Here is a 27,436-nt window from a genome sequence, read left to right on the forward strand (position 1 = left end):
AAGTAAACGCATGTTCTCCATTCATAGGAGGTGTCCTGGCCTGGAGCCCGAGTGGCTGGCTGCTCTCGGCGGGCGAGCAGCTCCTCCCGTGGGCTCTCCATGGCCACTCCAACCGGTGCCAATACTCCCGCATGACCTGCCATCTCAGGCCGGGCCACTCAGAATCTGCAGTTGGAGGACACAGCCGCCCTGGAAATGAACACACTCACACGTGCACCCAGAGGGCTGTGGGGCTTTGGTTCTCTGGGGTGACAGGCAGCCAGGCCGGGGCCCACGGCGCAGGGAGCGTGTTGCAGGGGTAAGGACAGCATTCCAACTCCCCTCCTCGCGAGGGAGGAAGGGAAGGGCTCACGCACCTGTCAGATGCAGCGACACCAGCTTTTCCCAGGGAAGCTATAGAGCTAAACTTGCATCGCGTGCTACTGGATTTGTCATTAGATCACCCGAGTTCATTCCAACAAAATGACACATTTTTGGATGGAATGCACTTTACCTTTAAGCTGCCGCCATCTCCCATGCTGCACGCTGCTGCCCACTGTGCCGGCTCCTTCTCTCATCATCACCCGGTGATGGGGCGTGGTCACTCCTGGCCCGTCCTCACCTGCTGCAGGACACCCACCGGGTGCCGTGAGCGCAGAGGGCGAGGGGCCAGGCCAGCACTGAGCCCTGGTGTGTGCAGGGACCAGTGTGGGCACTCTGCAGGCTTGAGCAAGGAAACACAAGTCTTCCCATTACGGGGTATGTGAACTCTGTGAGGGCCGATTTCCTTCCCAAAGCGACACAGGCCCAAGGACTGAGTGACCATGGCCTCCTGTCAGCGGCCGAGGCAGGGGCGGCCCTCCCCTGTGGGCCCACCCTGGTGGTGCACGAGCAGTGAGAGCCCGTCTACACTCCCCTCCAGCAGGTTTGGTCATCCTGCTGGCCCTGGAGGAAGTCCCCAAAGGTGGCCAGAGTTAACCCTTCCTTCTCAGGGGCGCTCTGAGCTGCTCTCTGCTCCGTTTTGGATTTAGTGATGGGGACGCTGGACTATCTGCAGTGAGGACACCCCAACCCCTTTTACATGTGGGGGGTCCGAGCTTCAGGACGGGTGGGTCACATTTGAGCTCACTTGCTCATGGGGGGTAGGGGTATCTGAAGCTCAGTTCTCTCTCCTCAGAGGCTAGGGGGCTGGGAGACACCCCCAGCCCAGAGCTGTCCCACAGGGCGGGGCTGACGCCTGCTGGGGGACCCGCATACCTGCTCCCATACAGGCTGCCAAAAGTCTCACATCTGCAGCCACTTCTCCTCGTAGCTATGGCAACCCAAACACGCAAAAGCAATACTTTTTGCACAATATCACATGTTGCTCAATGTTTGGACACTGATGTTTTCTCCAGCTGGGTTTTTCTTCATTTAAGTCAACAAACCAATCTGGAAGCGAACATGCTGCTTGTGTTTGGAAGCCAAACAACAGTGATAAGTAACATGAAGATCTAAGAGAACCTGCAGGGTGTGTGTGCTGTGTGTGTGTGTGTGTGTGTGTGTGTGTGCGAACGCTGTGGTGTGGGTGCGCCTGGTGGTGTGTGTGTGTGTGTGTGTGTGTGTGTGCGCACTGTGGTGTGGGTGCGCCTGGTGGTGTGTGTATGTGTGTGTGTGTGTACGCTGTGGTGTGGGTGCGCCTGGTGGTGTGTGTGTGTGTGTGTGTGTGTGCGCGCACGCGCTGTGGTGTGGGTGCGCCTGGTGGTGTGTGTGTGTGTGTGTGTGTGTGTGCACACTGTGGTGTGGGTGTGCCTGGTGGTGTGTGTGTGTGTGTGCGCGCGCGCGCTGTGGTGTGGGTGCGCCTGGTGGTGTGTGTGTGTGTGTGTGTGTGTGTGTGTGTGCTGTGGTGTGGGTGCGCCTGGTGGTGTGTGCATGCGCCATGGTGTGCGTGCATGCCATGGTGTGTGTTCGTGTGTGTATGTGTGTGTGCTGTGGTGTGGGTGCGCCTGGCGGTGTGTGCTGTGGTGTGTGTGCACGCCATGGTGTGTGTGCGCGTGGTGGTGTGTGTGTGCACGCCATGGTGTGTGTGCGTGTGGTGGTGTGTGTATGCGCCATGGTGTGTGTGCATGTGGTGGTGTGTGTATGCGTGCCATGGTGTGTGCGCATGTGGTGGTGTGCCCACGCACCATGGTGTGTGTGTGTGTGTGCCATGGTGTGCGCGTGTGTGGTGGTGTGTGCGTGCGCCGTGGTGTGTGTGTGTGGTGGTGTGTGCACACGCCATTGTGTGTGTGCGTGTGGTGGTGTGTGTGTGTGCCATGGTGTGCGTGCGTGTGGTGGTGTGTGCGTGTGGTGGTGTGTGTACATGCCATTGTGTGTGTGCGTGCCATGGTGTGTGCGCGTGTGGTGGTGTGTGCGCAGTGGCATATGTGTATGTGGGGGTGTGTGGATGACTCGACAGCTGAAAAAGGGAAGAAGAGGGTCAAAGCTCCCAGCCCCTCAGTCCCTTATGCCCAGGCCCCAGGCTGATGCATCGTCGTGGAGAACCTCACATACAGCGGAGAAGCCACTCAGAGTGCTGCACGGGCCCAATGGGCCCACAGGACGCATGGTGACACCAACACGCATATCAGCCCCCTGCAGCAGCCTCCCCGTTCTGCTCCCACAGGGTCAGAGTTCATGACATCGACCACGTGGCAGCTCCGTCCCACCTCCTCAGGCCATAGCGCCACTGCGGCCCGAGAGTCCCAGCACCTCCGTCCCCACAGAGCACCGTCCCGGAGACCCACCAGGAACCCAGGGCGCAGCCGGGAGTCAGGGCGTTCAGGGGCGGGCCTCGAGGGCGCCCGTCACCACCCCCACCCCCGGTGCCAGTTTTCAGGATCGATCCTAACCACTGTCCATGTGGAACTTCTCAGTGAAAAGAACAGTAACGAGCAACTTTAAAGGCTTGCTAACGACGACCTTTCATCAACCCAGGCGCCGGCAGGCTGGGCTCCGCCTCCACGCGCACCTCGCTGCCGGTCCACAGCCCGGGCACCGCCCGGCCCAGATCCTGCGAGCCAGCGGTGATGCAGGCCAGACGCCCTCCGTCTGTCGGCAGCTGGAGCCACGGGGCCAAGGACTCTGGGCGGCTGTCCTCAGTCACTGAGAGACGCACCGGACCCTGCAGTTTCTCCAGCTCCGGGCCTGGCTTTCAACTGCCACCCCCCTTCCTTCAGTCAGACAGACAGACAGACAGACAGACGTGCTTGGCAGAGCTCTGCTTAAATCTCAACATCTTTCAAACTGATAACACGTAAAACTGATGTGAACTTCAGCTTCCTAAACACGAACTTGCCATCAAATGTCCATGAACAAGAAAGGGAAATGAGGGCCCTGGATGGGCTGAGGAAGCCCAAAGTTAACCCTCATCGAGGGCCCTCCGCCCCGGCCCCGGCCCACACCAGGACAGCCCCGTGTAAACACAGACCCAGCGACACCAAGGCCCACGGGCACCCCAGTGCGCGGGGACCTCGGCGACAGGCTCAGTTTCCAGTTGGTCTTCAGGGAAAATCTTTTGCCTGAAATAAAACAGTTCTGTTCCTGCGCGTCCCCTCTGCAGCCCATTGATTTATCACGTTGGAGTCTCCCTCCATGCAGCTCAAAACCAAAACAGCACTCAGATCTTTGGCAAGGTGGAAGCGAAAGGAGCAATCTTCACATGGAGCGAGCTGTGACATCTCGGTGATCCCAGCGGGGGCCGGGGTTTGAGCTGGCACTGCCGCCTGTGGGCACAGCTGCGGGCATGCCGACAGCCGAGGTGGGGCATGCTGGTGCCGAGGCGGCGGGAGAGGACGTGCCAGCAGGGCCCGGTGCCCTGGGAGGGCCACGCAGACGACAAAGGAGTCTGTGACGGCATCTCTGGGGCGTGTCACCGTGAGCTTCTCAGAGGAAGGATGGAACCCGCCGGGCTCCGGCACAACGCGCCCCCACTGCGTGTGGAGCATCCCCTCGGACAGGTCTGCCTCCGGACACCGCCGTTTGGAAGGGTGCATCTCTGCAATAACACCCTCGTTCACAAATGGGTTAAGAAGCAGCCCTGGCTGGTTTGCTCAGTGGTTAGAGCGTTGTCCCGCAGACCCAAGGGTCCGGGTTCAATTCCCAGTCACGGGCATGTACCTGGGTTGCAGGCCCCATCCCAGCCCGGGTCAGGGTGCGTGCAGAAGGCAATCAATCGATTTGTCTCACTCATATCAATGTTTCTCTCTTCCTCTCACTCACTCTCTCTCTCTCCCCCCCTCCCTTCCACTCTCTCTAAAAATCAATGGGGGAAAAAAAATCCTTGGATGAGGGTTAACCAAAAAGAGAAAAGGAGCGATGGTTTCGCTATAGACACACCGACCCTGGAGACGCCTGGCCACTCGACACAGGAGACTCTGCGGAACAAACCGTGCAGAGCGGAGACCCGGGAGGAAAACGTGCAGGAGCCGCTGGCGTTAGGAAGGATCGCCGTCTCCAGCCGGCGATCGAGCCGCACGGGGCTGCTCACAACTACTCCTGCCGGGGCGGCCCCGAGTCAAACCTCCCAAGGCAGTGATCCACTGCCAGGTTGCCCACCTCCTCCAAACCCGCCCACCGCCACCTGTGCCCGTGCCCTGCTGCGCACGACCCCCCTGCAACCCCTCCTCCAGGTTCCTGGTCTGGCCCCGGCACAGCGAGGGCGCCGACTTCATTCCGTGTGGTTCTGCAAAAACAAATATTATTTCTGAATCTTTCATTATCGGGGCTTTGGAAACGGGCGAGAACAGCCCGCGCTGGCCGAGCTGCTGTGCGCAGCCAGCCGTTGTGCCGCCCGCGGGTCCCCGTGTCAGCATTCAAAGTGCTCGGCACGGGAAGGACTGGCAACCGGACTGGCGAGGGGACCCGGGGCCAAGGCCAAAGAACACAGCGTTCTTGTGTCGACATTCTTTTCATTTGGAAAATATTCTACATTTCTCTGTGCCTTTCCGCTTCCTCTTTACGTTTATAAGCTGCGCTGCGATGCTGAGCGACAGCGGCTCTAGGCGACCACACCGGCTTTCATGTCGCCTCTGCAGAGCCTGTCCTTGGAGCGGTACATGGCCCTGCCGTGTGCGCCCGCTGCTGCCTTTGTCAGCGGCAACCTCGGGGCATATATCAAGCCGTCAGACAGGGCCGAGCAGGCCCTGGGAGACAGAAAACAGAGAGCGGGCTTGTGCTGCACCAAGGCCATGGCCCAGGCAGGAGGTGCCAGGCCCTACAGAGTGGCCAGGTCACCTCGGGCGGCTTTGCGGGGTGGGTCCCTGGCTGCACGTGGCTGAGCTGCAGCAGGGGCTTGGCCCTCGCCGGCTGCAGGTACGCGTGGCTGTTCAGTGGCTGCAGGTGTGCCTGGCTGTTTGGCCCGGAGCGGCCCAGGGCCCTTCCTCGGAGCCCCCTGGAGCCCGGAGATGAGAGTGGGAGGCTTCCCCGTGTCAGGGAGCCATGCTGTCCTGCTCGGGGGTGGCCTCCGCAGAGCACACGGTCAGTGTGGGAAATCTAGCGCAACCTCGGGGTCTGATGGTGTCACAGGGCGGCCTGCTCCCCGCCAGCAGCCCCGATGGCCGCCGTGCACATGGGACTGTCACAGCCCCTCTGAGAGTCCCACCTGCTGACCGTCCTCCAGCCATTCTCAGGCAGCGGGGACGGGCCTCCCGACCACAGCCTAGCGCACTGCTATGGTGCCCTCTATTGGAAAGCACTAGTGAGAACCCACACCGGCCGGCAAGGCCAGCTGCTGCCTGAGAGCCAGGGTTCCCTGCTGTCGGGGCGGAGGGGACAGGCCGAGGTGATGGCTGCGGTGGCCGAGGTGATGGAGGGAAGCCTTTTCCTGGGAAAACTTGGATCCCAACCACCGTCACGACCCCCTGATGCCAAGGCACCCAGGGCGACTATCTTCCTAACCTGCTGGAAACAGGACCGGCTCTGCTCCCACAGCCACACGCCTCCGGCTCCGGAAGCTCGAGGGGGGCATGAAACGAGCGCAGCGCCCGCGGCTGACGGAGCCGGCTCAGGGGTGGCCCCACGCCAGGGGTCTACCCGCCCCCGTGGGAAAAGGACTTCGCTCGCTCCAAAACTACGGTCCCGAGAAGGGCCGGCGTCGGAAGGGCACACGGACTGTGCTCGCCACTTCATCTCCGAAGGGGAAAATCCAGAACCGACCTGGCTGACGGAGAAGGACAGAACCAATGGCCAAGGGAGAGGAAGCCCTAAGGCTGGTTTCCGCTCGGTCCCCGTTCTGTCGTGGGGAACGTGATATGAAATATAAACTACGTCCCAACCGGCACGTCACGAGGCTGTATTTTCACCCGGGTTTCTGGTGACAGATACAAACCACTCGCGCTCCTCCGCGGCGGCTCACACTGTCACAGGAAGCCCTGACGGAAATACGGCTTCCGGCACACAGCGGGCGCAGGTATTTCCCGCACATCACATCCCACGTTATTTACACACACAGCGCCGGGTCCCTGCTTTCAGACACCGACAGTGACGAGCACGACGACAACAGGTAACAAAGGCCCTGAGGCCGCACACATGCTGGGAGGTGCTCCCTGATGCCTGGCCACAGGAGCTGACCCACCTTCCGGGGTGACCTCTGACTCTAGGCACGACCTGGGGGTGCTGTCTGGAGTGCGCCAAGGCCAGGAGCGGGGTGGGGGCCAGGGGTCGGCATGTGAAACCACATCCCTCTGTCAGGCGCCCTCCAGCCACAGCCACAGCCACAGCCACAGCCACAGCCACAGGCACAGCCACAGCCAAGCCCAGAGAGCGGCTGACCTTCCAATGGTTCTGATAAGCGGTTACTCTCTCCTCGATCCACACAGATCAGAAGTGGCCGCATCTTGCACGAGCTTTCCTGGCAGCTGGGCCAACAAAGCTAGGAAACCTCCACGGGCACCGTTCCCGCCGCCGTCTCTCTTCACCGAGGCGCAGCTCCCGCACCAGGAGGAAGGTGGGTCCATGCGGGTGGTCAGTCTCTTGTGGGGACGGGAAGGCTGCAGCCTGGGCAGGCTGCACGGGCCATGGCCTGGTGGCTGTGGTCCCAGGGGCTGTAGCTGGCTCTGGACGGCGCCCGGCAGTTCCCATGGACGCCGGCGCTTCCCTCCCTGGGCGGGGGCCCACCCGTTCCGTTCCCAGTCCCCCTCCCATCCCTGCCTGACACACTAGGACTGGACAACACAGCGAGAGAAGGGGACACGCTCTGCGGTAAAAGGTAAAAATGACAAAGGGAGGTGGACACATGTCCCCAGGAAACGGCAGTTTTTTAATGTGGCGGGGCGTCCGCACAGACCCCTCCGACAGGCTGTTACATCGACGTGTCCCTCGTACACTCACTCCTGCCACAGATGCTCAGTCTCGGCCAGTGGGATCGGAGCTGCTGCTGCCCCTCAGGGCCCCGCACCAGGTTCGGGCCAGACGGGAGCCCCCTGCATGGGCTGGGGTCCCCGCCAGGCTGCCTTCATGGTCCAGAAGCCACTCCTTCACGGCCCGCCCGCCCCCGGAGTAGTTGCCCAGGGCGCCGCTGCTGCAGATCACTCGGTGGCACGGGACGAGGATGGGGACCTGGAAGACAGAGGTGGCCCCGTCAGTCTGGGCTGCAGGCCAGGGAGGTCCTGGGCTCCTGAGCAGTGACCTGGGGCTGCCACTGGGGCCCATCCATGTGCGACCTCAGTCTCAGCACCACTCCCCGGTCTCTGGGGTCTCCACGGGGGTGGGGGAGGGGGTGGGATGCAATCCCCGAGGGGAACGTGCGGGATCCTCCAGCCAATCCCTGTGCACCGGGACTTGGGAGGGGACTTAATTTCATTTGGGGAGAGATTCCTAAAGTGCATTTACAAGATTTAAAATTACATTCCAAGTCATGGGGTGGTGCATGAAGTTCCTAAACCTTTCTGAGAAGTAACACGGAGCTCACATCCGGGAGGTGCCTTCAAGCCCTGGGCCCCTCCCGCCCACCCTCAGCTCCTTGCTGCCCTTCAGCCTCACCCGGCCCCTCTCTTGCATTCACTGTGGCGGCCATCGGGGCTGCTGGCAGGGAGCAGGCCGCCCTGTGACACAGTCAGACCCGATGCTCCGGATGCTACACCCTGCCCTGTGCCCTGTGCGGATGCCACCCCGGAGCAGGACAGCATGGCTCCCTGGCATGGGGGAGCCTCGCACTCTGATCGCCACGTGCTCCTCCGTGAGCACACAGGGTGGGCCCTGCCAGACCCTGAAGGTGAGGGTTCTCGGGCTCCAGGTCCTGACCACCACCCACCCCCTTTACTGCAGCTCAGCAGGGAGAAGGTCTGCACCTCGACCTCCACACTCCACCTCCGAAGTTGGCGACACGACGGCCAGCCGCTGGCAGCTGAGTGTCTAGAGGAAGCAGTTGAGCCCCCACTGGATCTCCTCTCACGGAATCGGACACCTCTGCTCCCTGGGGAGCCCCCTCCTGCCTCGGCATCTTTGGAGACCCTTCACGGAGCACGGAGCCCGGGGCACCGCTGGGCACCGGTCCACCTCAGCTCGCTGCACAAGCCCACCTGCCCGAGTGTGGGCTCTGTGGGCCCCGAGCTGCCCCTGGCCCTGGGCCGGCTGCATGGGCCTGGTCCCCATCCTGGACGCGGTCTCATAGGCCACGGGAGAGTGTGCTCTGTGCCCACAGCGGCTCACGTGCCATCCTGAGCTCCAACACGCCAGGCCGGCTGTCACTCTCCGGTCAAATTCAGTCCCTCGCCCCAGCTCATTCACATGGCTGTTTAGGGGCAAAGAAGGATCCTGTCCTGCAGGATGGAGTCCGACCCTCACCCCCTCACCGGGTCTGGGGGGACCCGCCATTCCCGGCACAGGGTAGGAGTCCCATTCCCACGAGAAGTTCGGGTTGCCATGGTAACGCGCGCAGCCTCGGCCTGGGATTTCCTGTTCGGTGCGTTTCACAGCGTGAGAAGCAGCCGCGCGGCCCAGCCCCACACACGGCCCACATTCCCGCCTCCTGGAGGGAGCAGGCGGCGAAGCCCGGAGCAGCCGCTCGGACTGCGGGTTCTCATCCAGGGCCCCGCCACCTGGACAACTGCCGGGAGGGCGTGGGCCGATCACATGCAACTCAAGTTTCTGACTGGGAAAGAGGGGGGCGTCTCATTCAGTTTGGTTGTGCCAACTTTCAGGCTCCGGTTCAAGTCTCTCACCGGAGGGATCTCCCATGTGGCCCTTGCTCGCCTCCCCCGCCCCCAGCAAGCTATGCGGTTATCAGAGTGAGTAACAGGAGCCCGGCTAACAGGACGGCCGATGGGAGGACAGTCGGTCACAATGAAGCGATGGCCGGGCTGTGTCGTGCCTGCAGTGACAGGAACAGGTGAGCGGCCCTGGCGATGTGGACGCTGCTCCCGCCCCCGTTAATGCTGGTGGCAGGTTTCACGCCGTTAGAATAACGAAACCTGCTAAGACGTACTGGGGCCCTAAGGACACTGCAGAGGAGCCGGACCCTCCATGCCTCCTCCTTCGACGACTGTGCTGCGTAAGACGTAATTTTTATCAATAACCGAGCAGCTCCTAACATGGCAGCTGCCCTGGAACCTTCACGCTGTGAAATCTAATTCATCCAACGCGCGAATCCATCACTTACACGGGCGCTTTCTCAAATGCTATAAAACTTCCAAACCCAGAGATTTGTCTCCAACAAAAACAACACGAAGGGGCCTTTCAATCAATAGGGAATCCCTCTGATTCGGGGCCGGCTGGTATTTTCTCCAGCTTCGCCTTTGTTCTGCGGGCAGCAGCCCACAGGGGAAGGGCTTGTTTTCACTCGCGGCCTCATCAATACCTAAATCCTGGTGAACAAGTGACACCGAGAAGCTGTAATCAATAGCTCCCTGTGCGTTTTTTTCTTCTGGTCAAATGGTTCAGCCCCACTGACAGCCCTGACACTTAGAACATGATGCTAAATCTTTATCAGCAGCATCTGGGTGACTGGCAGAGCACGGCTCGGGGTCATTAGCGCTCGTGGCAATCTGTGAATAAACTAACTCCTTGGAAGGCGTTTTGTTTAGAAGAAGGTGGGAGACTCTCCGTGCGCCGTATCGATTGCCTTTGAACTGCATTAAGCAAATTCCGTCTGTGGGTGAGCGGCGGTGCTTCGCGGGGGAGGGGGGCAGGCCTCTTCAGTCCAATCTACCAGGAAACGGGCCGGCCTCCGCGCTGGGGCGGGGAGAGCCTTCCGGAGGCTGCCACACCGGCTTCCCCAGGCTAGCGAGTGCCTCCAGGAAGACTCTGGAAAAACCCAAGTGTCTAGGATAGGACGAAACTCCCACCCAGCAAAAAGCAGGCCTTCCCCTGGCAAGGAGGGGCAGTGACGCCAGATGTGTCCATGCTCCCGCAAGCCTCCCACACTCCTGGCCCATGGCCACCCCCCCCCTGGAGCGCTCAGCTGCTCCTTCAGCCTGAACGCAGGCGTGTCCAGGGAGCCAGTCTCCAGGACACGCTGTCTGTGCGGGCGCGGTGGAGCCCGCAGTCAGCACCATGGGAGGGACACGGTCACGTGGGACGTCCACACCAGGCATGTCCAGCCCCGGCCAGCACCTCTTTCTCCCGTGGATCTCAGTCACCTCTTGGATCCCCCGGCCCATTCTAAGGAGGTCGTCATCACGTTACAGAAACCCTGTGAGGACTGTCCAGCTCCTGTCACGCTGAAGGGTCACCAGCCACGTACACGGACACGCCTGCGCCCCAGCTGGCGGCCCCGCTCAGGCCCTGTAGCTGCTGGTGCCCAGGCAGCCTTGTTGTCAGGTGGGTGAGGTGCCCAATGGGAGGCTCGTGGCCTGCCAGGTCCGGAGTCTCCGTCGGCTTGACTTGGGCACGCGGTGGGAGGTCAACACGAGGACTTGGTGGACATCGGAGTCTTAGGCCCCGTGGATCCTACTTTATAAATTTCAGTGGCTGAGGCCATACTTGCAGAGAGACAGTCATGGAGATTAATAGCAGGAGGCAGGCGTCGCGCTGGTTGCACGACAATAAATGTTCCTGGATATTGCCACGAGCGCGATCGCTGAAGCGCCACGGCGTCCCTGCCGCAGAGGCAGGTGAGGGCTCCTCATTTGTATCCGTCGGTTAGAGAGCCGTTTCCACAGCCGGGTGTGGGCGCCGCGTGCCTGTGCGCACCTGGGGCACCCACCCGGCATCAGAGAGGGAGATGGGAGAGAGCAGCTCACAATGGGGCCCGGGCAGCAGGAACCTGGCCGGAACATGGTGGGGATGGGGAAGGGAGCATCCCGCAGAGGGCCCTGTCTGCAGGGACGCAGGAAGCGGAGCAGAAACCCCGTTAGCTTCCGATGTTCCTCTTGCCGCGACACCAGAGGGTCTGGGGGCCTTTTTATCTAGGGCAGCGGTTCTCAACCTGTGGGTCGCGACCCCTTTGGCGGTCGAATGACCCTTTCACAGGGGTCGCCTAAGACCATCCTGCATATCAGATATTTACATGATGATTCATAATGGTAGCAACATGACAGTTATGAAGTAGCAACGAAAGTAATTTTATGGTTGGGTCACAGCATGAGGAACTGTATTTAAAGGGCCAGAAGGTTGAAAACCACTGGTCTAGAGCAACATCGAACCAGTCACAACCCAGCAGAGGATGGGGACCTCCCAAAGGGAAGATGCACTGAAGCTTTACTGGCAAATGCAACAATCATATTCCCAAACTTAACTCGGAATCATGCCGTAGGCTCCATAGACATGCGGCCCTCTGCATGGTGGGATGTACCCTACGTTAGGCCGCACCGGCAATGACAGACAGCGGTGCACACAGCGCCCTTGTCACCGAGAGCTCCGGACACGGAGACACGGGCAACACGGGAGGGGATGCGGTGCGTCACCCGCGTCACGCTGCTCCGGAAGACTCGGCGCTTTCGTGTGGCGAGACCTCGTGCAGAGTGGATGCACGTTAAGACAGTGCCACCCCCTGCGAACCGCCGGGCGATGCTTCTCAAAGATCAACAAGGCCGTTTTGTGCGAGAGGCTATGTAATTGCCACCTCCCAGGTGCCGGCTCTGCCCCGGGGCGGCCACGAGCCAGCGGAGGGTGCAGCGGGCTGTGGCGTGCGGACGCCGGCCTGTCCCCTGTGAGCAGGGAGGAAAATCGTTTTGAAAATAGACAGCAAAGCCACACAGTGTTTCAGAAAGTGGGTCTGATTCAGTAATTTCCCATCCCGCGACTCAGGGATGCTATTCGCTCTGCCCGATCGGATGGCATTCTTCTGTCGTATCAGGGACGTCCCCGTGGCGGCAGGGAGAAGCGGCTGCCGATGGGACGGCGTGTCATGCGGTCCTGAAGAGGTGAGGAGGGAGGGCACCTTCCAGGGCCTCACACGGTCGAGCGGGGTCTCCGAAGGGCTGAGCCATCAGGCAGGCGGGGGGCCCATCCTGCCCACACCCAGGCCCACATCACGGCCTCTCCCCTTCCTGTGACCGGACAGCCTCTGGCCCATGTGTGACCTGATGGGAACCAGAGGTGCCCTCTGTCCTTCTGGGCACGGCAGGCACCGCCACCGGCACCGCGGCCCCATCCTCTGGAGAAGACGGCTTCACGTGTCTGTGAGCCTTGCCCTCGGCCAAACCCGCCGTCAGACACACCGGAGGGACAGGCCATGAGGGAATTTGGGGCAGCCACGTCCAGGTCCAGCCAGGAGCCCAGGTCAGAGCTTAGCCAGCCCTGGTGGTCAGGCCCAGGAGGGCTGGACCTCGTAACAGGGATGCCCTGGGGGGCTGGACCCGGCACATGAACCTTCTAGAATGTGAGAAACTGGAGGGGCCTTTCACTCTGCTTTGTCTCCTGCTGGAACCGGCTCCCGGGAGAGGTGGCTACACTGGCACCCAGGACGCCCCACTGTTGAATGAAGGGATGTCTGCTCGCCCCTTCGCCAGGCCCCGTCCCCGTGTGCTCCCGTGGCAGGGCTCCCGTGGGTCTAACACACCAAGGAAGGGGCTTTCAGAGGCGAGCGGGATGCTCCTTCACCACCTTCCCCCCAAACAGGGGGTCCCAACCCACATCTCTTCCAAGGTCCCCACCACAAAAGCTTCCTGTCCCCCCACTGCAGCACAGGCTTCTGGGAAACATGCTCACATCAAATGCCACGGCCCCAGAGCGGTGCCCAGGCCCACCCGCCAGCCCCGTCTCCGAGGTCACCCTGACTTACAGGATTGCTTCGCATCGCTCCACCCACCGCCCGTGCGGCCTTGGGGTTGCCGGCCAGCGCCGCTAATTGCTGGTAAGAGACCACTTCTCCGAACTTCACGGCCTTCAGCAGCTTCCATAACACCCGTCCGGTGAATGAGTCTAGAAGGGGATGCAGAGTGACGTTATCTGGGCAATCGGCTCCCACAGCTCTGATCCACACAGCTGCCAGTCCCAAGCAGAAAGGCACCAACACAAACAGAGGCGCTTCGCTCCGCTAAAACACGGCCTCCACGGGCTCCGGCACAGGGAACCTGCGTGAGGCGGGCACAGAGCGGCGGCTCCTGCCAGGGGCCCGGGCCACGCACCCCAGACGGGCGGCCTCTTCCGCCTTCCCCGGTCCTGCCTGATGCTCTCTCGGTCCACAGGCCTCTATAACTCAGCACGCGGTCCAGCCCCCACGCACAGAGGCCCCGCCTGCCCAGCCACCTCGAGAAATCCTTCGCGCTGCTGGTTCACTTCCCACTTCAGCCAAGACCCAGGGGGAAAGAGGAGCCCGGCCCCGCTGGGCGGTCATGCTGGCGCCCGCATTCGGCAGCGAGCCGACTCAATGCCAAACCGCAGACCCCGGTCGGCAGCGACCTTGCTACAGGCATCTGCAGTGAGCAGGGCTGCAGATGAAAGGACGGCATTCCGGCTTTAACGCAGCGCTCCCCAGGTGCTGAGGACGAACAGGTGAACCCGAGCGCGCTCTCCCCGACCCCTGGTGTTAGAGCAGTGGTTCTCAACCTTGGCTGCATGGTAGAATCACCTGGGAATCCTTTTAAAATCCTGATTTCTGGGCCTCATTCCTCCGGAAAATCAGGAGTTTAAAAAGATTCCCAGGTGATTCTAATGTGCAGCCAAGGTTGAGAACCGCTGTGTTAGAGCGTCTCTGGTGCAGGGTTTGCTGGAGGAAGCCCGGGCTGAGGAGGAGGCCAGTCTGGATGATGCCTATTGTCTTTCTGCAGGGGACGCCGGCTCGGAGGGCCGGGCACAGCTGGGAGGGCTGGACAGGGCTCAGAGGGCTGGGCATGGCTGAGAGGGCTGGACACGGCTTGGAGGGCAGGACACGGCTCGGAGGGCTGGGCATGGCTGAGAGGGCTGGACACGGCTCGGAGGACTGGACACGGCTCGGAGGACTGGACACGGCTGGAAGAGCTGGACACGGCTGGGAGGGCAGGACACGGCTGGGAGGGCTGGACACAGGGGGAGCTGCGTCCCTGCGGTGGGGCACTGAGCCCTGTGTGGCAGGAGGTCCCCATGGCACCAACCAAGGGGAGGATTCGCTGGGAGGAGTGGTGTGCCAACCGTGCCCGTGACGGCACTAATTACACTCCGTGCCAAGCTGGCAAAGTGCAATTTGGTTCTAAAAGAAAACACACCCTTACATGTACGTTAAATAATAAAAAATCACTTCTTAAATGAAGGGAAGGGTAATCACGTCACCGGGAAAAAAAAATCTGTTTGGTCTTTATTATAACATTAAGCAAATTAAACATCAGCATAATCCAGGTGATACGAGAAAAGGGTCATCAAAGAAATTAACTTTGTTGTTCATTAATTTACACGGATTAGGCGAGGGCAAAAGATAGCAAGTGTGCTCCAGTTTCTTATGATATAATTTCAAACTGTACACCATTTGTGGCAGGAGGGTGACTTTGGGGTTAATCAGACTGATTTGTCCTTTTAATTGCTTTCTATTCAAAGAAAATTCATTAGATAATGTTCTCTTCAAAATTCATGAATCAATTTAACTGAAGAAACCACATTAACAGCTTGGGGTTCATTAGCACAGGCCGTGTGGAGGGCCGGCGGCTGGGCGCGTTTCCTTAGGCAACGGCCCTGTTTACTGGGACTTCTTCAGAAGGGGGTTTGAAACCAACTGCTCATCCCTGTGACTGTGGCTGCTGTTGTCGCCCTGACTTGACAAACATGGAGGACGAGGCGGAGGCAGCCCGGCCACGGTAACCTGCGGAGGAGAGACTAGGGGGCAGCTGCGTGGGAGCAGCGGGGCAGCCCCGGGCAGGGCAGAGGGCGTGGCCCCTGCCTCCGGGCACAGGGTGGCCGGCTTCTGTTTGTGCATCTGACTCGGGGAGAGGGTGCACCCGGGTTTCCCAGAACAGCCCGGAACTTCCAGAGCCTGCTGAAATGGGAGGAGAGGTGTGCGTGCCAGGTCCGCTGCAGCCTGGCCCCGGCCGGGTGGGTCGGTGCTGGAGCATCATCCCGGCACCAAAAGGCTGCGGGTCCGATTCACAGTCAGGGCACATACCTCGGTTGTGGGTTCGATCCCTGGTCAAGGTCACCAATCAATGTTGGTTTTTTTCCCCCCTCTCTCTCTTGCTCCCTTCCTCGCTCTAAACATAACCTCCTTGGGTGAGGATTAAGAAGAAATAAGAAGCCCAGGGCAGCACCGAGCAGTCCGGGAGCCGGGCTCCTCTCCAGCGTCCTCAGAGCGCCAGCCCCGACGCAGCCCCGCCACCTCACAGAGCGCCTTCCTTCCCAGGGTAAAAGCATTGCATCATAAAACAATGACGCAGCCACATCAGAGCAGAGAGTTCCCCCAACATTTCCAGCTTTGTTGTCAATGGCAGACCATTTCTCACGCTGTCCATCCCAGGCAATGTTTTAGGAAAAAAGCTCAAAGAAGGCAACGCTCAGCAATCGAGCACATCTTTTTAGAAATGTATCTCGAAACTCAATTCCCCCTGCAGGGAGCAAATGCACTGATTAGTGTAGGCGGTTCTCCACGTCGGTGCCGTGAACGCCAACCTGTGCCGAAGCAGATGCTACAGCTGAGCCCGCTCTGGAGGACGGGCCAACACGTTCGGCTGTTAAATAGCCTTCCCTAATGGAGTAAAAGAGACCTTGTCCTGTATCGTGGACACCACCATTCATGTGAGCTCTTTTCGTGCCACGTGTGGGAGTGGACGTCGGGCAGCCTGCACTCACACATTTGGGCTGACCCAGCCTAGCCCGGCTCTGATGAGAGAGGCCTGCGGACACCACACACGAGAGGCCGGGCAGGAGAGGCCAGAGGTGCCAGCCAGGAAACCTCTACTCACCTGGGAAAAGAGAACCAACCAATACCAAGACTGAGATGACACAGAAGCTGGAATCACCTGACAATGTTTGCCCCAGGTTTTTGAGGCACACCTGACAAATAAAACTGCAGGCTATTAAAGTGTACAGCAGGATGACTTGATATACATCATCTGACCACTTTAAAGGATCTGGAAGAGAACTGCTGCGAGAAGGGAAGAGACCCCTAAAACAAACAAACAAAACAAACAAACAAAAGACACAGCATTTCAAAGAAACATAGTTATAAAGAAGAATCAAATGGAAATTTTAGCACTGAAAAATACAACAACTACAATGTTAAAACTGCACTGCATGGGCTTAATAGCAGAATGGAGACGCCAGAGGAGAGAGTCAATGAAACTGAAGACAAGTCAACAGGAATGATCCGATCTAAATACACAGAAGCAAATGTTAAAAACAAACAAAAGCCCTCCCAATGAGCCTGAGGACATGTGGGCCAAAGCCAAAAGGTCTAACATTTAAATTATTAGAGTTCCAAAGAAGAGGAAAATGAGTGTGATGTAGGAAAAAAAATAGTAAAAAATTTCCAAAGTTGGCTAGAGGTATACAACTACAGATGTAAGAAGCCTAGCAAACTGCACACAGGGCTCACCCAAAGGAATCCTATCCTAGATATATCCAGATCAAGCTGCTGAAATCGAAACACAAGGAAAAATACCCGAAACAACCAGAGAAAAATGCTGCACTCTTTTTAGGGGAACCATGATTTGAATGACAGCAGGATTCTCGTTAGAAGCCATGGAAGCCAGAGGAAGTGAAAAAGAACTTCAAAGTGCTAGGAGGAAAATCTAGCAACTCACAATTCTATGTCCAGTTGAAATAATCCTTCAAGAATGACATTTTTAGATAAAAACAAAGATAATGTATTTCTAAGCAGATCTGAGCTAAAGGAATTGCTAAAGTGAGAAGGGAAATGATACTGGAGGGAAGCTTGGAACATCTATATATATAAAAGCCTAAGTGACCTTTATGACCAGTCGACTGGTCACTATGACACGCACTGACCACCAGAGGGCAGATGCTCAATGCAGGAGCTGCCCCCTGGTGGTCAGTGCGCTCCCACAGCCAACCTCCAGTGGCTGGCCAACCTCCCGTTGTTCCTCCCCCCCAGCCGGCAGGCCCCAATCAGGATTGGGCGAGATGGCCCCAATCGCTTGCCAGGCCAAGGGACCCCACCCGTGCAGGAATTCGTGCACAGGCCTCTAGTTAGAAATAAAGGCAGAACAAATGAAATGGAATCTCCTGTTGCAATCTTTGAAATATGTATGATGACTGAAAGCAAAACCACGACATTATCAGATAAGATTTTTAGTTTTTCAGTGTGTATAGATGTAAAATATATGCCACTATAACAGCAAGGCGGGGGCGGGTTTCAAGGATCTTTATGGTGGGAAGGTTTCTACATTCTACTATAAGGTGGTAAAGTATTGATTCCAATTAGACTGTAAAAATCAGTATGTAATACCTACAGCAACCACTAGAAAAACCATAAAAAGGGATAACTATAGTCAAAAACTAACAGGTAAATTAAAATAAAATACGAAAAATGTGTTAAAATAGCCCACAGGAAGGATAGAAAGGGGTAAGAGAAATGAAAACCAGGAAAAAGACAGAAAACAAATGAAATGTTACCTAATAATAAAAATAAAATATAATAAGATAAATAATAAAATGAAATAAATGTTATTATGTTTATACCTAAATTCAAGCACATAAATAATTACATTAAATGTAAATGGTCTAATTACACCAATGAAAACATAAATGAATTAAAAAAGAACCCAAGTATGTGCATTCTAAAAAAACTTTCAAATAATAGACATAGGAGGGTTAAAAGTAAAAGAATGGATAAAAATATACCATTTAAACAATAATCTTAAAAAGTTAATATCAGACAAAGTAGAGTTAAGAGCAAAGAAAATTTCCAGGGTAAAAAGGAATAATACATAGCCCTAGCCAGTTTGGCTCAGTGGATAGAGCGTTGGCCTGCAGACTGAAGGGTCCTGGGTTTGATTCTGATCAAGGGCACATGCCAGGATTGCAGGCTCAATCCCCACTAGGGGGCACACAGGAGGCAGCTGATCAATGATTCTCTCTCATCATTGATGTTGCTATCTCTCTCTCCCTCTCTGAAATCAATAAAAAAATATATTTATAAAAAGGAATAATCCATATTGATGAAAGAAACCGCCCACAAAGATGACATATCAACTGCAAATTTTTGTGTACCTAACAACAGAATTTCAAATACATAAAGTAAAAATGGACAAAAACTGGGAGGAGAATTAGACAAATCCATAATTATACTTGGAGACTTCAATACTTCTCTTTCGGTAACTGACAGAAGGAGTTGACAGGAAATCAAGGATGTAGAAGTAAAAAAGCACTACCAACCACCTGGTTCTACCTGGCATTTATCGGGCCCTCCTCCCAGGAACCACAGAATATATGTTCTTTTCAAATGCGCACGGAACGCTGACCATGACATACCATATTCTGGGCTATAAAACAAACTTCAACAAATTAAAAGTAACTGAAACCATACAAGTTATATTCTCCCATGATAATGAAATTAGACGGGACATTAATAAAAAAGATAAAATCTCTCAACATTTGGATAGTAGATAAGCCAGGGCTAACTGATCCACGGGTCACAGAGGAAGCCTTAGGGCAATAAAACCATTCACGGAGCTGGATGAAAACTGAGAACCAGCATTTCACAATGTATGAGACACAACCAGAGCCATGCTAGAGGGAAAGGTATAGCATTAAATGCATATTTGAGAAAAGACATAATTTGAGTTTTCAATTTAAGAACCAGAAAAAAAGAGCAAAATCAAACCAAATCGAGAAGAAGGAAGTAAATAAAGGTAATGGCAGAAATCAATGAAATTGAAACCAGAACAGTAAGAGTGAAATACGTGAAGCCAACATGGGGTTCTTTGAAAAGATCAATAACATTGATAAATCTCTAGCAAGACTGATAAAGATAAAGAACAAATATGTCACTACTGACCTCACAGACATTAAATGGATAATAAAGGATTCCTACAAATAAGTATGCATAATATTCAACAACATAAGTGAAACAGACCAATGTATCCAACACTACAAACTACCAAAACTCATCCAACATGAAACAGATAACTGGAATAGTTCTGTAACTACCAAGGACTCAAATTCATAGTTTCAAATCTGAAATCTCTAGGGCCAGATAACGTCACCAGTAAAGTTTTATCAAACATTTAAAGAAGAAACATCCATTTAGCATTATCTTTTCCTGAAAACAGAAGAGGGTGCACATCCCAAGGCATTTTAAGAGGCTACAATGACTCCAATGTCAAAACCAGAAAAAGACAGAAACCAGGTACAGATTAATATCTCCCATGGGCACAGATGTAAAAATTCTCAACAAAGTACTGGCAAATCAAACCCAACATTATATATATATATATATATATATATATATATATATATATATATATATATATATATATATATATATGTATGTATATGTGTGTGTATATGTGTGTATATGTATGTATATGTATGTATATGTATATATGTATATATATGTATATATATGTATATATATGTATATATATGTATATATGTGTGTATATATGTATATATGTGTGTGTGTATATATATATATATATATGAATAAGACACCAAAATTTTGTCCCAGGGATGGAATGCCAGCCTCTCCAATGTGTGAAAAGGGAATCTCTCTATAAAGCGACAGAGATCAAGACCGTGTGCTCTGGTGAAAGAACAGATACTTAGCTCAGTGGAACAGAACAGAAACAGACCCACACAAATCCAGGAGCAAAGGCCATTTAGTGGAAAAGGATGGTCTTTCAACAAATGGCGCTCGAACAACTGGGCAGCCATGAGCAAAAAAAAAGAAAAAAAAAAAGAAAGAAAGCATGCATCCCTCGGGAAGGTGGGGCCTCAGGCAGGTCCCCCTCTGCGCATCACCCCTCAGCACTGGCCACGAAGTTCACAACTGGGCAGTCTCCCCGCCACCTGTCCCGCCCACCAGTCTCCTGGTCGAATGGGGGACAGGCAGGAGGGTGCCATGCGCGGGCCTGTGAAAGCGCTTCGCCCTGTAGGGGCCACGCACACCCAAGCGCAGGCATCCACGAGGCTGGCAAAAACGTAAGATAATGTCACACTGTCCTTACATGTGTTGGTCTTGGAAAATAGTTACTTTGCTATAAATAACTGTTTATAGTAGAGTGTTGCTTTAAAATGAAGTCACTTAAAAAATCCCCCGTTTACTTTCTAACATGGTACCTGTAGGGAGATACAGCCCTCATGACCCAAAGCTCTTCGGGGTCCTCGACAATTCGGGGGGCCCCGGGGATCTCCAGGCCGGGCCAGGCCATGCGGGGCTCCAAGCTCAGGATGAGGAGCGCCCGGAGGCTCTGTCTGGTCCTGGCTCACGGAGCAGAGTCTTGGGGCTCATCTCGAAGACTCATGTTGCAGAAGGACTGGACCATTAGCCGAGGGAAATGAGCCCCGGCCGTGCGGGCGCTGCCACCGTCGCCTGGTGAGGCTCTCAGGTGAGGGGAGGTGCAACCTCCGCAAGCCGCACCTGGCGCCTTCCTGCTCACCTTCCCCGTAATTAGAGTGCCCGGAACTTATTTAACAAAAGAATTATGCCGAAGACTTTGAGCTCGAACTTAAGGAAGCCTTCAGAGAAATGATTAAACTGTGAATGTCCTGGTATGAATGTGAATAATTATCCATTAACGCCGCTACCATTCAAATAATTGTCATTCTGCTCAAAGCGGAACAACTGGCTTCTGAACAGGTGTTAACGGTTTCGGAACAATATCAGATAGAGATAGAGATAGAGATAGAGATAGAGATAGAGATACAGATACAGATAGAGATAGAGATACAGATAGAGATAGAGATAGAGATACAGATAGAGATAGAGATAGAGATACAGATATAGAGAGAGAGGGCCTACAAATGCCGAGAGGGTGGGTGGGAGGGAGTGGGGGTGTCACACCTCATACAGGGTGGCGTCGGGAAAAGGAGTCGGGATCAAGGGGAAGGTCCCCATCCAGGCCCTTTGCCGTCCCCACCCCTGCGGACTCCATGTCCGCGGCCCTCCGTTGGGGGTCCTGCTGGCTCCGCTCTCCTTACAGACACGCCAGCTCCTGGCCAGGGCGCTGTGATCAGAGGCAACCAACCCCACGCCGAGCACAGGACCAAGTTCCCGCCGCGACACAACCCCGTGATCCAAACACCAGAAAGGGAGAAGGTCGTATTTAAAATGACAGTGTTACCAACCCATGCAAGACAATGTGCCTCCATCCTGCCAGGCAGCAACCGCAAGGTGACGTCACACATCCAACCAGCCTTCCTGGCGGCTTCCGTCACACGGCAGAGACGGGACCCTTCGCTAGTGGTTTCAGAGCAGATCACGCTAAATACCAGGGGTGGTCAGACGTGTGCTAACGTGCCAGCAGTCCCTGCGTGCAGACACTGCCCCTCTCCTGACCGGCAGGAACTCCCATGCATCCCGAAAGAAACTTCCAGAAGCCTCCTGCGAGCCCTCACCGGCACCCAGGAGGAGGAGAGAAGCTGCGCCAGGTTTCTCTCGGCTCCTGTGTCTGAACACAAGCCTGTTCCTCACCCTGGGCAGGTGCCCCCAGGCCGGCCCGTGGAAGGACGCTCCCGTCCGCCTTGCTGACTCGATTTCTGGGAAAAATGACGAATCTAACGGGGCGGGTGCTCTGACCCAGGCCCACCCGTGCGGCCTCTGGGCTTGCCTGAGAGCCCGAGGTCTGTTCCATAAGTTTAAGTAACGTCTGAGGACCCACCCACCGGAAGAGAGCGCAGCCTTAATCTCCCGGTGAACGGTTCCCGCCGTCGGACGGGGATCACGCCGCGCAGGAGGCCCACCGCTCCTGACAGAGCTGTCAGAAGGACAGGCGGAAGGAACCTGGCAAGCTTTAATTTCTCTGCAGAGGAACGAGGGGCTCTTCGGGGATTAATCTCAGCAGCAACAGAGCCTGTGCCGCAGGCAGCGGAGGAATTCAGAGGGAGTGGCGGTGGGCTTGGAGTGGGACCCGGCTCTGCGTGTGCAGCTGACTTTGGTTCTCACCCATTCGAATGAGGCCGGGCTGCCCAGGTGCGGGCGAAGGCGGTCCCCAACGACAGGTCCCACGTGTGCCCTCGGCAGGGGGACGCAGGGGGGAGGGGCGCCCGGCCAGGGCACCCACCGGACAAGCTCCGAGTAGGAAGGGACACGGTGGGCCGGGGTGTTACCCAGCCAGGGGTCAGGTCCCTTCCCTCCTCACAGGGACCAGGGCAGAAGTGCAGACGGGGCAGCCGTGGGCCACTCCCCAGGCAGCAGGCTCAGGAAACGGCCGGGTGCTTCTGCAGAGAGGGGCAGGGTGCAGAGGTGACCTAGGGCTGAGGTTCGGGGAGGTGGCCCGGCGAAGGGCACTGCGACGTGTGGAACCCGGAAATGCCGTCCTAGCAGCACTGAGGGGGTTGGGCAGGGGAGGGACGCGAGGGCATCAAGCCCAGAGGCCACCTGCACTTGGGTGTTCGTTCGGGAAGTCTCCAGGGAGCCCTGGCTCGTGCAGGGCCCTGGGGCCCTGGAGATGCAGCAGCAGGGGAGGCGGCGTTGAGTCCTGCGTCCACCCAGCACCCCGGCCGAAGGTTCTGTGCTTCCCCTCGGGGGTCTCACTCACCCCCAAGAACGACCGTTCAAAACCATCCTTATTCACAGGGTGCACTTTCCACCCTCCTTGTAGAATGAAGAAGGAATAGCAGCCGCACTGCCAGCACCTCACTAAGAAACACAAGGCGTGCCTTCCCACGCGCGCCCAGAGCCCTGGCTGGCCCGTACCCCACCCTTAGGTGTCTAGTCTGCAGAGCAAGGACATGCTTAGAAGACGGCCTGGAGCCAGGGTGGTTGAATCGGTCAGGGCACAGGCAATAACATGCGTCCCTGGTGCTAGAAAGGCCACGGCTACGCTTCACAAGACCCCCACAGCGGTCAAGGCCACGGATGTGTCTCCTGCAGCCCCGTGCGCCGCGAACAGGTACCCCATCGTCGCTGTATTCTCCTCCCGGCCCGGGCGCTGCCACTAGAATTCGCTCTGTCCGCACAGTGTGCACAGCCCACCAAGAAGGCCTCCCAGAGCCGGCTACGCAGGAGCAGAGGCAGGAGCAGAGGCAGGAGCGGAGGCAGGGGCAGAGGCAGGAGCAGGCACTGGGAAGAGGGAGGGACGCCGTGGGCCCAGGAGGCTACGCGGGGTTGGTGTCCAGCAGAACCGAGGCAGGCAGAGGCCCCGCCTGCCCCCGCCCCGCCCCCCCAGCTCCAGGGGACTCTCCCCGCACATGCTCACCGCCTGCTGTGGTTCCGTGCGGCTTGCCCACGCGGCCCTGCTTAAACCTTCAAGTCCTTTGATGTGGCTGTTACTGTGGCCTAGAACTTGACAGTAAGTGGGCAGAGAAGTGACAGGTAGAAAGATCTTTGTTCCAATGACAAGGCGACTTGGCTCCGTTCCTTAGTTTCCCGTGAGACAAACTGCCCACCGAGGAGCGCTCTCCCTGCAGAGCTGTGGCTGCAGCAGCGCCGTGCCCAGCCCTACACACGGGGGCACGCAGGGACCATGTCCTTGGTGCCTTCCGCTGGATGCCATGGACAGCACTTGAGAGTAAGTGCCTGAGTCCTCCCTGAGCTGACGGGCAGAGCGGTGCCCGGGCCACCTGCCCTCGCGGGGACTCGGGGGGAAAACACTCCCCTTGGTGAAGGCGGCAGCCCCTTCTAGGGCTGGGTGTTTGGTGGCCTCAGCTCACCCTCATGCTGACATTGTTACCGCTGTTCCCACGTCACAGATGGCGACTCAGAGGCCTCGAAAGGCTGTTCTGGGCTGAACCGTAACCCCCTGCCCCCCAATTCAAATGCTGAAGTCCTAACTCGCAGCACCTCAGAAGTGATAGGAACTTTAAAGAGGCGACTGAGTTGAGACCTGGCTCTGGTCTGACTGGTGTCCCTATGAGAGGAGGAGAGGAGGACAGAGACCCAGGGGATCTGTGCAGAGGGACGGCCACGTGAGAGGTGTCCATCTGCAGCCCAAGCAGAAGGGCTCAGAGGAAACAGCCTTGGTCCTGGACTCTCAGCCTCCAGAGCTGAGAGGGAAGCCGCCAGGCTGGGCTGCTTGTCACTGTGGCGGCCGCGCTGGCTGAGACACAGGCTGAGAGTGCTTCCCGAGGCTGCGCAGGCAGGCAGAGGGGGCGCAGGCAGGCAGAGGGGGCGCAGGCTCCCACACGCCACACAAAGGCTTTCACAGACCATCCCCCAGGCTCCACGCCACCTGACAGCCCCGCCACAAAGGCAGCATCCCTCCTGGCGATGGAGGCCTGTGTGCCACGTGGACGAACCCCCAGACACCTCCAAAGATGACACCCGCTGGGGAAGGGCCCAGGGCGGCATGGAGCAAGCCTAGCCGCCTCCCCTGAAAGCCCTGCAGAACGGGGCTGGGTCCAGGTCCCTCCCGAGAACCACAGCTGCTTCGAACACTCAGGTCTGCTGTTCTGGCGCCGAGTGAAGATCTGCCCTTGACAACCTGGGGCCAGGGGGTGCGGGCTCACCTGGCTCACCTGGGAGGCGGCCGCGTTTCCGGGCCACACACTGGCACGGGCTGCTGGGCTGCACAGCGCTGCCCACCAAGCCACAGGTCAGAGTGACAGCTCCCTGAGCACCTTCAGCAGGAGGAGCAGACAGATGACAGCCTCGTGGCTCCAGTCATGCAAATCGGACACTTTGCAGGGGCCGAGAAGCCCTGGCCTGAACACCAAGGTCAAACCAAAGGCAAGTGCCCCTGCTCTGGGCGTCGAGCTGTGGTCAGCCTTGGTCAGGGGGCTAAGGCAGTGAGCTTGGTGGCCCTGTCACCATGCATGGCTGTACACAGGAGCATCCAGCGTGCAAGTGAGACTTCTCCGAATTCTCTGCAGGCACACCGCCGGGCCCGCCCTCCAGCTCTGCAGACCAGACTGAGGCAGGAGCTGTGAGCACCGACAGCCCTCACACCGACGCTCTTATTAATACAAATGGGGCCATGAATAACATTTAAATGCATCAGCTTTAACACAAATGAACAAGACCATCCAATGAAACTTAAATAATGAATCCTGGCCCTGGCCTGTGTGGCTCAGTTGTTTGGACAGGGTCCCAAGCCCCAAACGGTTGCCAGTTCAATGCCCAGTCAGGGCACATGCCTAGGTTGTGGGCTCGATCTCAGGTTGGGGTATGTACAGGAGGCAGGCTGATAGATGTTTCTCTCTCTCCCTCTCCTTTCCTCTCTCTCTCTCAAATCAATAATTAAAAAAAAAACATTAAAAAAATGAATCCTATATTCTAGAAAACAAAACACAGCCAGGGAAGAAAAGAGTCAGGGACCCCCAGCCAGGGGCTACCACGGCGAAACCGCGGCGGACTGTGAAGGGCGTGTGGCGCCAGGACGCAGGCTGTGATGGACATCAAAAGGTGTTAATGGTTTCAATATTTATCTGCTGCAGGGAAGCACTCTAAAAAGAAGACAGAAAAAAAAATTCTGCTAATGGCTGTGTCTTTGCCATTAAAATGAAAAGCTTAATGCATCTTATAATCAGAGGACAATTTGCAAATCATTAAGAGAAATGTAAAATTCCATTAAAATACAAATCAAGAGACTCTCCCCGGACTAATAATCTTTTTGATATTATTTTGCATTTCACTATTTCTGTTCCAATACCCAGACCCCACCAGTGATCAGGCTCTGAACATGCTACTAACCACAGCCGACTTCTTTAACGAGAGACTGAGAGAAGGATCATCTGTGATTCAGAGCAGGTACTAATGAAGAATTCCATATATTCTGAAATTTAATTAAAACCCCAAAGATTTCAAATTAGATGCAATTTGAAATGCCTGGGGCAGAAATACATGCACTTGCGTGGCGAGGGTACCACACTGAAAGTTGATACCGTAATTGGTCTTGATGTATTTTTGTGTTGCTGGGCTGAAGCACAGAACTCATAACCATATAAAAATTCTCTGTAGATTACCTGCTCATTGAAAATGCCATCACTCAGGTAGTTCTCCACTAAATTACCATGCTGCTAAAATGCACAAAGTGACTCGGAGAGGAGAGCGGCACAGCTGGCCGACGCGCCGTGAGTTATGCATGCGTCAACGTGGCCTTTTTTCTTCGTAAAATATGCTCAGTTGAATATTAAAATATAATTGGCATTCAACCTAAGTAGCTTAAACCATTTTGTTATCTTCTTTTAAACTGATTTGGCTCCTCCACAGTTATTTTCAAGGATGCGACTCACAAACTAATGATACCGTCACATTCAGCTAGATTTGTGCCGTTTTACATTTGCCATAAACAGGCGCCGTCTCAGCAGCCTGCTAGGGCCGCCTTTAATATGAGCTCCTCTTGAACATCAAAGGCCCAGGCTTTGGAAAGAAAGGCGGGGAGGATGTGCCATTTATGTTGGTTCTTGCATATCTTATTCTAAAAAGAGAAAGGGATGCAAATTTCCTATGAGAAGTGTAGGTCTTGGCCAAGCAAGGAGCCAGCGTCTCAGCTCCATCACCGGGTGAGAACTGTGCTGGGCACGGGCACGGGTACAGGCCTGGGCAGGGGCATAGCCCAGCCAGGCAGGGATGTGCGTCATTTAAAGAAGCAGGCAATGCAAACCCACCCAGGCCAGGAACGGTCCTCCTCTGTACACAGGATGTATTTTGTGTCACAATGAACAGCGGTGCTCAAGAAAAGAAAAAGTAGTTGTCATAGTAACGGAGATACGGGATAGATTTATGCTTGCCGAGAGGCAGTGCTCACCAGAAATATCATTTCCCAAAATATGATCAATGTTTACTTTAGTATTTGGGAGGGCAGCACGAAAGCAGGTCTAAACTTAAGGGACTGGGTGATGTGTTTAAGGGTTAAAAAGACTTCCCTTTCCCCTACTTCACGCTTCCACGTGCTGGTTCAGAAGAATGTTGTTGGCATCGAAACATCACCCGGTGCCCCAGCGGGCTGAGCCTGTGGCCTGCGGACTCGACCCACGTAGTCATGGCAAGCTGCACCCCTGGCCTCAGCCTCACCCCTCCTCCAGGTAAGAGTCT

The 27,436-nt window shown here is 56.0% G+C and overlaps 1 protein-coding gene across 2 annotated transcripts in view; it reads right to left on the reverse strand.

Moving 5' to 3' along the window:
* Positions 1-7,222: 7,222 nt before the first annotated feature.
* Positions 7,223-27,436, reverse strand: part of MGMT (O-6-methylguanine-DNA methyltransferase) — a 157,372-nt gene continuing 137,158 nt past the window's right edge. The window contains exons 4-5 of one of the 2 annotated variants that reach the window (XM_059661715.1): positions 13,160-13,299; positions 7,223-7,554 (exon numbers count right to left, since the gene is read on the reverse strand). In XM_059661715.1, the coding sequence (XP_059517698.1) occupies positions 7,342-7,554; positions 13,160-13,299 (353 nt within the window). In that variant the 3' untranslated portion in view covers positions 7,223-7,341. The remainder of the gene's footprint in view (positions 7,555-13,159; positions 13,300-27,436) is intronic. The other variant, XM_059661716.1, reaches the window with a different exon arrangement.

The sequence above is a fragment of the Myotis daubentonii genome, chromosome 13 (assembly GCF_963259705.1).
Source record: "Myotis daubentonii chromosome 13, mMyoDau2.1, whole genome shotgun sequence".
Classification (NCBI taxonomy): Eukaryota; Metazoa; Chordata; class Mammalia; order Chiroptera; family Vespertilionidae; genus Myotis; species Myotis daubentonii.